An 11,056-nucleotide genomic window follows, 5' to 3' on the forward strand; every position below is an offset into this window, starting at 1 on the left:
GTAAAGAAAACCGATAAATATCCCTTCTCTCATGGAGCTGACATTCTAAATGATGGAGACAAGAGAATTGAGAAAAAGTGGAGATGTTAAATAGGCGGGTGTGATATAAATGGAAGAATCGGGGGTAGGGATAAAAAAAAATTGGGAATCCTCCGCATATATGGTGGCATTTAAAGTCATTAAGACTGGATGATTTTTGTAAAGTTTGTGCGTATTCGTACAAGCTCGGAGAAAGTGTGGAAGGATGCACTGAGAGACTAGAGAGAAAGACCTAAGGTCAAATCTCAGCCGTTAGTCTCTTGGAGGTTCACCCAGCCTCTCAAAGCCTGTCTGTAACATGGGAAGAATAACACAGCTATCCAAATGGCTCCACTACCGCCACCTCTTGGTTTAGAAAAGCTGCCACGCAGGTGTAATCTCCAATACAGAAACGTAGCATCTCGAAAGCCCAGGCTGAAGCTAGGCGGGGAGGCGTTGCCACCGCTGCCATTTTCAGTTAGGGCAGGTGGCGACTTCCGGTCGCCATCTTGAGTGACAGCAGAGGCGGAGCTCCGACTAACATGTTCCTTAAGAGCCGGGCTCCGAGGGCACCTCCCCGAGAGCGACTGAACGCTAACCCTGGCAGGCGGAGGCGGACAGTCGCAGCCCCGCCCCCGGCTTTGGGCTCCACCTCTCGGCCCCACTTCTGCCGGGCGAGGCGCAGTAGGCGTCGCTGCCGTAAATCGGGCGGGCGATTTGCCGCATCACGGAAGATGGCGGCCGCGGCGGTGAACGGGGTGGCGGGAGCCTCGAGCTCGGGGCCTGCGGCGGCCTCGGGCGCAGTCCTGCAGGCCGCGGCCGGCATGTACGAGCAACTCAAGGGCGAATGGAACCGTAAAAGCCCCAATCTTAGCAAGTGCGGGGAAGAGCTCGGCCGTCTCAAGGTAGGGATCGGCCGGGGGTGCTTCGAGGGGTCCAGACCCAGCCGAGTTCCGGGCGCGGGGGGAGGCCGCAGCGCCGACACTAGGACGGGCTGGGTGATCCAATAGGGTGAAGGATTCGGAACAGCCAAAGTGCGGGCTTGGAGGAATGAAGACGTGAGAGGGGCCTGGAATGGACCAAATGCGGCCCCACGGTGGGGGGAGACGGAAAGAGTGTTTCTGGCACAGACGAGTGAGAAGTTAAAATTTTGGTGCTTGGAGACCTAGCTGGCTGGAGTGGCAGGATGGGGCTGTCAGAGTTTTTCTGATGGAGGATTCTGGACGACACCAAGTGGGGAATGAGGACTGGACAGGGTGATGGAAGAAGGAGGCTGAGATGATGGGGTTCGTGGTTAAGATCAGGTCAAGTTAGGGTCTGAGAAATCTGGGGCTTAGGGATGCGTCTGTGGGGAGAGGGCCCAGCCAAGTTGTGAGGGCAAGACTGAACTTAGGAAAAATATTCTCACAGTAGAGGACCAGAATGGGGCTCGGGTTGCTTCAGGCCAGGTGTGTTTGGGAGAGAGTACAAATACAGTGGGCTGGACCAAGTTGCTGAGGGGGGTGTATCTGATAAGGGATAGTGTGTGGGCTGGACTATGGGAAGAGGTTAGCCCCCTTTCCTCCCTGGTGCAGATGGAGGGGGGTAGCTGGGCCCAACCCACCAAAGTGTGGGAAAAGATTGCAGAAGAATTGAAGGTGCTAGTGTCTCCCCACCCCTTGATTCCATTGGGTCAGGCGTGGAGTGGCGTTACTGTTTCTCGAGTGGATCTGTTAATACTTGTAATATGAGGTCATCTTAAATGAGCCCTCATCATGTTCCCAGGCCCCGATCTGAGGGCTTTATGAGGACTGACTCCTTTAATACTCATAACAACCTTATGAGTCGGGGATGATGATTAGCTCCATTTTCTAGGAGGGAAGACCAAGACCTAGAAAAAGGTAAGTAATCTGTACTTGAAGTCCCATCTTCTCTCCTTCCTTCCCCTGCCCTCCTCGTCAGCTGGTTCTGTTGGAGCTTAACTTCCTGCCAACCACAGGGACCAAACTGACCAAACAGCAGCTCATTCTGGCCCGTGAGTGTCACTGGGGTTGGTGGGGTAGCGGTGGGGGTTATGGGCTGTGGTCATGGCAGGAATGGCGGCAGTGGTGGTCAGGGTCTGACCACAGTCACCTCCTGAGAGCTTCCCCTGTTACCCACAGGTGACATACTGGAGATAGGCGCCCAGTGGAGTATCCTACGCAAGGACATCCCCTCCTTCGAGCGGTACATGGCCCAGCTCAAATGCTATTACTTCGATTACAAGTGAGGATGGGCCCTGCCCCTAATTTGGTTTGCGTGTGTGTGTGTGTGTGTGTGTGTGTGTGCGCGCGCGCGCGCGCGGGGTTGTTACTCAGCAGCTTTTTATCCTTGTTGCTCTAGCCACTTGAGACATCTTCCTTCACTTTGGAATTACCCCTTTGCATAGCTGTGCCGCCAGAAGCCTCAGGGTTAGGGGTTGGCCTGGAGGTCCTGAGTCTGGGATTATACCATCCAGTCTCTGTTGCGCTCCAGTCTGTCTCCCCCTTCACATTCCCACTCTAAATTTCCACTCCCCAATGTAGCCACTATCCCCTTTTACCTGCCTTGGCCCCAGCCTTGTCCCCTCAGATTCATCCCCCCATGGTAGCCAGTAGGTTCTTTGTGACACTAAAATTTGACCATGTTTATCATCAGCTTAGAACCTGTCCTGGCTCCCCATAGCCTTCAGGTTTCAGACCAAGCTCTTTCCTGTGGCCTCCAATGCTGTATCAGCCCTGACCCGTCTGTCTGTGTCTCCCCATCCCAGCCCTGTCTCTCCCACTGGACTGTGAGTCTTCTATAAGCAGAAGGGTCTTAGTCACTGCTGTGTCCCAGCACTGCCTAGCATGGAGCCGGGCCCAGAGCAGGGACTCACTGGCTGTGTGTTGAATATGAAACTGAATGGCTTCATAACTGAATGGGGCTTGCATGGACTAATGATTAAGAATTTGACATCAGAAGCCAGACGAACCTGAGTTTGAAACTAATTTTGCCGCTTCCTGATTATATCGTCTTGGGCAAATGACTTTACTTCCCTAATCCTCAGTTTCCCCCCAAAACTGAGGGTGATGATTCTTAATATCATAATCATAATTAACACTTGTATAGTATTTATTTGGGCCAGATACTGTTCTAATCACTACCTGTATTAAATCATTTAATAACTTAACCCTTATTTATTTAACCCACCTCTATCAGATGGGTACTGTGGTGATACCCATTTTACAGTTGGGGAAACTGAGGCTAAGTCACTTTACTGGTGTGAGATCACTTTCTAGGGCCCATATGATTGTGACTTCTTCATGTCTCTTTGGGCCTTAGTTTCATCTGAAAACCCAGGACCCGATACCCCTCCAAGGAGAGAGCACTGGGCAGTCGTCAGGGTCCCTGAAGCCTGGAGTGGGGGGCTTGGTCGGTACCTAAGCCCTCCTTACCTTGGTGTCCCACCCTGGTCCACAGGGAGCAGCTCCCAGAGTCAGCCTACATGCACCAGCTCTTGGGCCTCAACCTTCTCTTCCTGCTGTCCCAGAACCGGGTGGCTGAGTTCCACACAGAGTTGGAGCGGCTGCCTGCCAAGGACATCCAGACCAATGTATACATCAAGCATCCGGTGTCCCTCGAGCAAGTGAGGCTGAGGAAGGGGGAGGGGAGGGCCTGGCTAAAGGGAGTGGTACAGGGACAGACATTCGGGAGGGTATCCTCGCAAATGAGAGGGTTCACCCATCTTTCAGCCTATGGACTCCTTTGTCCAACCGATATTGAGCCCCAGCCCTGTACCAGGCACTGTGGTTGGTTTTCAGACTCAACAGTGAACAAAACAGTTAGAATCTCGATTTTGTGAGGATGACATTCAGGTGAGGAAGTGGACGATAAACAAAAAGATTAAATAACCTGTATATGGTCTGTCAGATGTGAAATGCTGTGGAGAAGAGTAAAGCAGGAGGGAGGGTGGAGGGGCGGGGCGGGGCGGCCAGGGAGTGCCGTGTTGAAAAGCTGAAGCTTGAGGAACACTTTAAAGGGGTGAAGAACCCACCCACCTGGTCATCTGGGGGGGAAATGGTCCAGGCAGAGGGAGCAGCCAGTCCAAGGGTCCCAAGGCAGAAACATGCCTGGTGTGTTTGAGGGGCAGCGAAGAGGACAGTTTCTGGAACAAGGTGAGCAGAATCAAGGAAGAGCTGTAGTACCTAAGGTTAAGAAGTAGTTCTTAGAGCTGAGGTTTCATGGGAGGATTTCACTGTGGGGAGAGGATGGGAGAGAGGGCATTTATGGCAGGGGCAGCACAGCTTGGGCAAAGATGTAGAGGAATGCGCTTGGGGTGGCTCCAGCTCTGTCTCCCTCCTGGAAAATAGATAATTAGATACTAACCAAGGGCAGGCTTGGGAGAGAGACAGAGAGACAGAGAGAGAGAAAAAACCAGGAAGGGCTTCCGGGAAGAGTAGGACCCAGTCTGCATGGGGAATGGGTGACTGTATTGCAGAGAGTGTTCTAGTAGAGTGTGGATTATGGAGGCACTGGGAGTATGGTGAGGCCTCAGCGGGTAAGCCCCTGTGCTGCCTCTTCCTCACCCTCTCTTCTTCCTCACCCCTGTCCTCTACAGTACCTGATGGAGGGCAGCTACAACAAGGTGTTCCTGGCCAAAGGCAACATCCCTGCTGAGAGCTATACCTTCTTCATCGATATCTTGCTTGACACTATCAGGTGTGTGGGGGGCCAGGGTCGTGTGGAGTTTAGAAAGAGCTTGGACTCTGGAGTCAGACAGCTCTGTGTTTAAATCCCATTCTGGCCACTTGTGATCTGGGGAAGCTGGGCACATCAGTTCTCCTTTTCTCTGAACTGGAACTGGTCATGAGATGGGGGTAAGAGCCTTCATCTCACTATGGGCTGTGTATGTGTGTGCCCGTGGACATCAGACCCTGAGCATGGACTTGGCACCCAGACAGCACTCAGCAGACAGAGACCCTGCTGCCTCTCATGGGAGTGCTCCACGAGTCATATGGCTTCACCTCAGAGTGTGGGCCCAGGAGTCCCAGAGATCTGAGTGTGGACCCTACTGTGGCCCTAGCTTTGCAACTCTAGTCAAGCTACTCTCCCCTGAGCCTTGATTGGTTGAACAGGGCAGGTAACACATTCCAGCCATCAGTGCTGAACTGCAGGGTCTGGCCTGAGAGGACAGGGCCTAGAGAGTTGTCTGTGCTCAGTAATGAGAATCTCGTCTTCCCCCAGGGATGAGATTGCTGGGTGCATCGAGAAGGCCTATGAAAAAATCCTCTTCACTGAGGCCACCCGGATCCTCTTCTTCAACACACCCAAAAAGATGACAGACTACGCCAAGAAGGTGGCTGGGGTGGGGGGCAGGGGACCATGGGGCCAGCGAGCCAAGGGGTGCACTCACTAACAGCAGGGTGGGGTGGCCTGGAGGGACACTGGAACAAGACTGCCCAGGTTTAAATCCAGCTGTGTGACCTCAGGCAAGTTGCCGAATTTCTCCGAACTTCAATTTCCCTACGTGTAGAAAGGGGCTAGAGTTTAATACGTGGGATGAGCTTAGCCCAGCACCTGCCTCCAGGTGCAGGTGGAGGCTTAGCATATGTTGGTTGCTGGGCTTATCAGAATTCCTTGGAGGTTGCAGCTTTTCCCCACAAGACTGTTTCATTTGGTCTGGGGTATTGGTGTGGGAGCAGTGCCCCTGGAGATGCTGATGCATGGGGTGCAATAGCCCTGGTGACTGAAGAGGGTCAAGATCAGACTGGAAGAGGTGAAATTGAACTTGAGTGATTGTGACAGCTGATACTTAGTGATCGTTTACTCTGGTCCAAACACTGTTGGGAGACAGTTTCTTCAAACATGGAGAAACTGAGGCACAGAGAGGTGAAGTTACTTGCCTAGGGTTGTGCAAGGTAGAGTAGGGTTGGTGAGGAAAGCGATCCAGGGCCCACATGGGTAAGGGGAGGGTGCCTGTGTGATCACCCCACCCATCTCTCATCTCTCCCTTCTTGCAGCGAGGGTGGGTCCTGGGCCTCAACAACTACTACAGCTTTGCCAGCCAGCAGCAGAAGCCGGAAGATACCACCATCCCCTCCACGGAGCTGGCCAAGCAGGTCATCGAGTATGCCCGGCAGCTGGAGATGATCGTCTGAGCCCACCAGGCACTGGGGTGGAGCAGAGCTTGCATTGTTTAAGGCAGTTGCAGTGCAGGGTTTCCCCCAATAAAGGTGGATTGACATTTTCTCTCTTAGGCCCTTGTCTCCCCGAGTGGAATGGTAGGGACGTAAGTTCTTATCTCTGAAGAACTTGGAGGTTTGGGGGCCCTAGGAGGTCTGAGGTAACCCTGGGCCAGCCTCTGTCCAGTGGCCATTGCTCAAGGTCTCAAACACAGATGTCCACTGTGGGGGCCCAGTGGCACAGCGGGGAGAGCACAGGCCCCGGGTAGAGGGACTGTTGCAGCCAGGACACACAGAAAGGCCAGACCAACGTACCAGAGTGTTTCAGTGAAGGGGGCGAAGTGTCCTGATTTTGAAAAATGTTTGCAATGAATTAAACCAGTTTTTTAAAATGACATGCTGAATGGACCTCTGTGGAACAAAAGGCATGGGCCCTGGCATGGGCTTGCCTTGGTTCCCACTCTTCTGAGCCAGTGCTGTGACTTACGACCTCCTGCACCCCCCACCCTATTTCCTGCCTTGAAGTCCTCAAGAAGGTGTTTAAGGCAGAGTCCAAATCTGGCTGAGCCATTTGTGGTTTGTGGGATTTTCAAGAAAGTCTCAGAGAGGGAATGATCATTCCTGCTTTCCAGAATGATTTGCACTGAACCCCTGAGCTTGGCACCAGATCAGCTTGGAAATGGGGCTGATGGTATTAAGGGGAATGAGAACATCTCACCCCTGGGTGCATCAGTCCGCATGCTGGTTGAATGGAACCTCCCTTATTGCTAGTCTGGGTCCAGCCTCGTGTTGCCAGGATGTGGTGCTTTCATGGAGACCTCTGCCCCGCCCCACCCCTTCAACCCTTAGCCAGTGACTGACAGGCTCTAGGCATCTGGATGGTTATTTTTATTGTCAAGGAGGGGAAGGCAGAGGGCATTGAGCAGACTGCACTCAGTTGGAATGGGTAGCCTGCAAGTCGTAGTGCTCCAGCCCAGCTACCAGGGAGCCGGCCAGCTTGATGGTGGTGACCCAGGGTGGCTCACTCAGGTGGTTGGTGGGTGTGCTCAGCCTAGGGAGAAGGTAGAATCTTCAGGACCTGGCTATGTGGCCAGGCCCTTACCCCTTCTAGGCTCCACTTTCTCCATCTGTGTAAGGAACCATGTCTGAATATCCCAAAGGTAGTTTAGAGCCGGGCTGTATCCACTTAAACTTAGTAGAAAAGGGGGCTGAGGGTTGGTGATAGTAGTTCTCCCAACTCCCCCTTCAGGTCCCAGCTGAGCCCCAGAGGTACCAGGGAAGAGGGTCTCCCAGTTATTCAGGTTCCTCAGGAGCCAGGGTCAGACAGACCCTGATGACCAGATCCTGAGATTTAGGGGTGAAGGAGAGGTAATCGCAGGATGCAGTGTCTCCCCTGAATCTACGGAATCAGGAGTAACCTCTGCAGCACAAGGACTGGGATATCAGTGCCCTCTGGCGGTCAAAGTCTTGGGTTCGTCGGGAGAAGGTGCCAAAGGCTGGAGGGGTAAGGAGTCTGGGGGGCTAGGCCTGGGGCTTCCTTTGGAGGCCTGCATTTATACCCGTTTGGTTCCAGAAGACCATCATCTCCCATCCCATCCCTGAAGAGCCTGGGATGTGGTCCTTGATGTCACCAGGGACAGGGTCAATGCAGTGAATAGGGTCAGGCCAGCTGGGACCAGTTTTCCCTCCCTGATGGCTCCAGAGACTAATAAGAGGGCCAAGGGTCACGTTGGAGGTCTGGATACTAAGGAGCGGGGCCAAGGTGTTCTCTGTCAGGGATCAGCATGATATCAAGGCTCCTCTTGGTTCTGAAGGGTTGGAGCTCAGCTGGGTTTGAGATGCAGCCAAGGGGAGGGTCTAGGGTCAGCTGGGGTCAGGACGCCAAAGGGTTGAATGGGGCACTCCAGGAAAGTCGGGTTCAGGACTTGGAACGGTATAACTCCCCTCCCTACTCCCCGACCTCCCCTCACCAGGCAGACACGTTGCGTGGCAGGCGGCGATGGCGTGGCTGGTGGCGGCAGTAACACTTGAAGGGACAAGACTTAAGCACCTGGAAGGGTGGCCAGTGGCGCGTGGCGCCCGAGTTAACCGTCCCCGCTGGAGGAGCCCCGCTGCCACCCCCCCCTCCACCACCGCTGTCAGTCACAGTAGTTGCAGTACATTCGCGAGGACCATCTCCAGGCGCGCCATCCTCACGCGGAGCGGCCCGGGCTGCGCGGGGACCCCTGTTCCGGCGCGTGCGGACCTTGACGGGCGCGGGCGCAGGTGGCGATGGCTCAGCCACGGTGGGAGCTGGAGCCGGGGGTGAGGCCGGGCCTGGGGCCCGGTCAGCGGCCAAGGCGAGGGGCAGAGCGGGAGCCGGGGCGGGAGCCACGGCCGACTCCAAGTGGCCAGGGCTTGGGGTGGGCGGGAGCGCCACGGGCAGCCGCGTTGGCTGGAGTACTGGCGGCTGCGGCGCGGGAGGCGGCGTGGGTGGTGGCGTGGGCGGCGGCGGCGGCGCTGGCGGCGGCGGCAGCAACTCCTGCGGGCTGGGAGGCCCGGGGCGCACAGTCTCGCCATTGGTGGGCGCCGGGAAGATGAACACAGGCGGCGCCAGCAAGGTGGGTGCGGGCCTCCGGGGCCTGGGAGCTGGATGCATCCGCCCTGGCGGAGGCGGCGGGGAGCCCCTGGGCCCTGAGAGCGCGACTGCGCGCCGTCGGGGCGCCCCGACGCCTCCGCCAGCTCCACTGAAGCGAAATTGGCGTTCAGGGCCATCAGGGGGGCTCACCCAGTCAAATTTGGGCTTCGAGCCTACAAAGGTGGTGTAGGATGGAGGAGTAAGGGTCCGGGCGTGGGACGCAGGCGCCGAGGGTGGTCCAGAACACCCCTCGCCGTCTCCATCACCGCCTTCTGCTTCATGAGTTCCCCGAGGGACCTCTCCCGAGGGGCGAGAGGCCCCAGGAGCCAGGGGTCCCTGCTTCAGGACCTCAGCGTAGGAGATGGTGCCCGAGGCGGCGGAGAAGAGTCCTCCTCCGCCGCCGCCCCCGAGAGAGGCTTTGGCCGCTAAGGAACTCGACGCTGCCGCAGGGGACAGCTGGGGCCCTGACTTGAAGGTGACTTTACACAACAGGCTCAGGCCGGGCTCGGAGGCCACAGGCCGGGCCATTTCGCCCTCGCCTGCTTGGGGAGGTGCCCCTCTGCCGGTCATCTGGCCCTCGCTACCGTGCCTGGCCTGGCTTTCTGTAGGGGTTGCGGCGGACGTGGCCAGAGCAGGAGTGCTTCTGCGTTCTGGGGGCTGCGGGTCGGAAGGTGTCGGTAGTGGCGGCTCCAAGGGCGGCGGAGTCGGGGATGGGGCCCTCGGGACAGGGTCGGGGTCCTCTCCGGTTAGTTGCTGGGGCGGCGGCGGCAGCGGGCGGAGGTTGGGAGGGTCGCCCTGGCTGCGATGGCTTGCCTCCAGCAGACCGCGGATCCGGGGCACCGAAGTGCCTGTGGGTTTTCGCCACTTAGATGGCGCGGGCAGCAGGGTCCCCACGGGGGACGGGGGTGGTGTGGAGACCGCGGCCGCAGTCGCCTCCTCTGAAGGGGGCGTCACTGGCGAGGGCAGTTCTAAGGTCAGGGGCAGGGGTGAGGGTGAGGCCTGGGGCTCTGGGGGTACCAGGAGGCCCGGGGACGTGGAGCTGCCAGGGAACCAGACGCCCAGCCCGCGAGCCAGGCGCATGGCCGGGGAGGAGGGGGTCCCCTTGGGCTCCAACAGTGATGTCCGGCGGGAGTCGGAGGACGGGTCCAAGGCCTGCTCTTTTCGGGAGCCCCCACCCGCGGACGACTCCGACTGCACGTTCCCCATTTCTGACGGAGGTCAGGGGCTGTGGTCAGAAAAACTTCCGCCAGTCAATCTGCCAGGGCTGTGGGAACCCCACGAGGCTGGCTGTACTTGGTCCTATCCGTCAGCGCCAACCCCGCCCTCGTCCTCCACGATCCACTCAGGCACTAGTCTCTCCCCGCATTCCTGTTCCGTGACTCTTGATGTTCACATCTTCTTCCCCGTGGCCCCATACAGTTGCTGTTCAGATACTTAGTCCTCCATCCTCCTAGTGTACTAAGGTTGGGTCCCTGTCTCCCTGGCTGGTCCCTCGTATCACATCCCTACACTTTGACCACGTCTCAGGTCTCTAAGCTCCAAGACACAGGTCTTGCCCGCTTTCCTGTCAGTCACTCGGACCACATCACTCATGATGGTTGTGCTCTGTAGCCTATAAGGCCTACAAAGAGTTCAAGCTTTTCTCCCTGGACTCTAAATAGGCTCCAGAGGCCCAGGCCCCGCCCCCGCCCTGTGGTCCCGCCCCGATTGTCAGAGAATCTGGCCTTCACAACACCCCCCGCCCCAGGTCTGGCCCCGCCTCCGCTTAACAAATTCCCGGTATTCTTGTCAGGCAAACCGCTCAGTCACCACCTCTAACCCTCAGATCTCTCTCTCTGTGTTGATCATTTGGTCCTGCCCTCTTCCCAGGCTTTAGTCCTAAATTTCTTTTCCCGCTCCTGGTCTAGCTGCAGGCCTCACTCTCAGGCCCCACCCCTTTACCCAAGCTCCGTCCTGGCTACTCCTTCGCTCAGAGGATCCCACTCACCGACTGCTCCAGCTGACCAAAGTTCAGACCGCGGCCCCCTGGGCCCAGGGCAGGGCGGGGAACGGCCGTAGCAGAAAATAACCGAAAAGAACGGGGTTGCGGGTGAAGGCAAGTGGGCGAGACTGCGAGGGCGGACCCCGAGATCTAGGCCACGCCCCCGGGCTCGAGGCCCCGCCCTCCTTGAGCCAGCTTGGGCACGGCCCCTTACGAACCCGGTTCTCCCTTTGAAATACTCGGGAGTCTTCTTCCCCGCCCCCAAGCCTTGTAGTCCTA

The 11,056-nt window shown here is 57.0% G+C and overlaps 2 protein-coding genes across 3 annotated transcripts; one reads left to right on the forward strand and one right to left on the reverse strand.

Annotated features, from left to right (window-relative positions):
* Window positions 1-512: 512 nt before the first annotated feature.
* On the forward strand, window positions 513-6,571 carry PSMD8 (proteasome 26S subunit, non-ATPase 8). Its single transcript, XM_027079434.1, has 7 exons — window positions 513-923; window positions 1,960-2,032; window positions 2,160-2,262; window positions 3,478-3,643; window positions 4,616-4,716; window positions 5,242-5,353; window positions 6,018-6,571. Exons 1-7 carry the CDS (start codon window positions 561-563, stop codon window positions 6,153-6,155), a joined length of 1,056 nt encoding a protein of 351 aa, XP_026935235.1. The 5' UTR covers window positions 513-560; the 3' UTR covers window positions 6,156-6,571.
* Window positions 6,572-6,676: 105 nt separating this feature from the next.
* On the reverse strand, window positions 6,677-10,993 carry GGN (gametogenetin). Of its 2 annotated transcripts, none has more exons than XM_027079431.1 (2): window positions 10,784-10,993; window positions 6,677-10,021 (listed from the first exon to the last, which is right to left on the reverse strand). In XM_027079431.1, exon 2 carries the CDS (start codon window positions 10,000-10,002, stop codon window positions 8,146-8,148), a length of 1,857 nt encoding a protein of 618 aa, XP_026935232.1. In that variant the 5' UTR covers window positions 10,003-10,021; window positions 10,784-10,993; the 3' UTR covers window positions 6,677-8,145. The 2 variants fall into 2 exon arrangements, with proteins under 2 accessions (XP_026935232.1, XP_026935234.1); XM_027079433.1 differs by lacking the exon at window positions 10,784-10,993 and having other exon boundaries at window positions 6,677-7,230; window positions 8,150-10,034.
* Window positions 10,994-11,056: the final 63 nt, after the last annotated feature.

This window comes from Aethalodelphis obliquidens, unplaced genomic scaffold (assembly GCF_003676395.1).
Source record: "Aethalodelphis obliquidens isolate GAN/ISIS:26980383/991018 unplaced genomic scaffold, ASM367639v1 scaffold43, whole genome shotgun sequence".
NCBI lineage: Eukaryota > Metazoa > Chordata > Mammalia > Artiodactyla > Delphinidae > Aethalodelphis > Aethalodelphis obliquidens.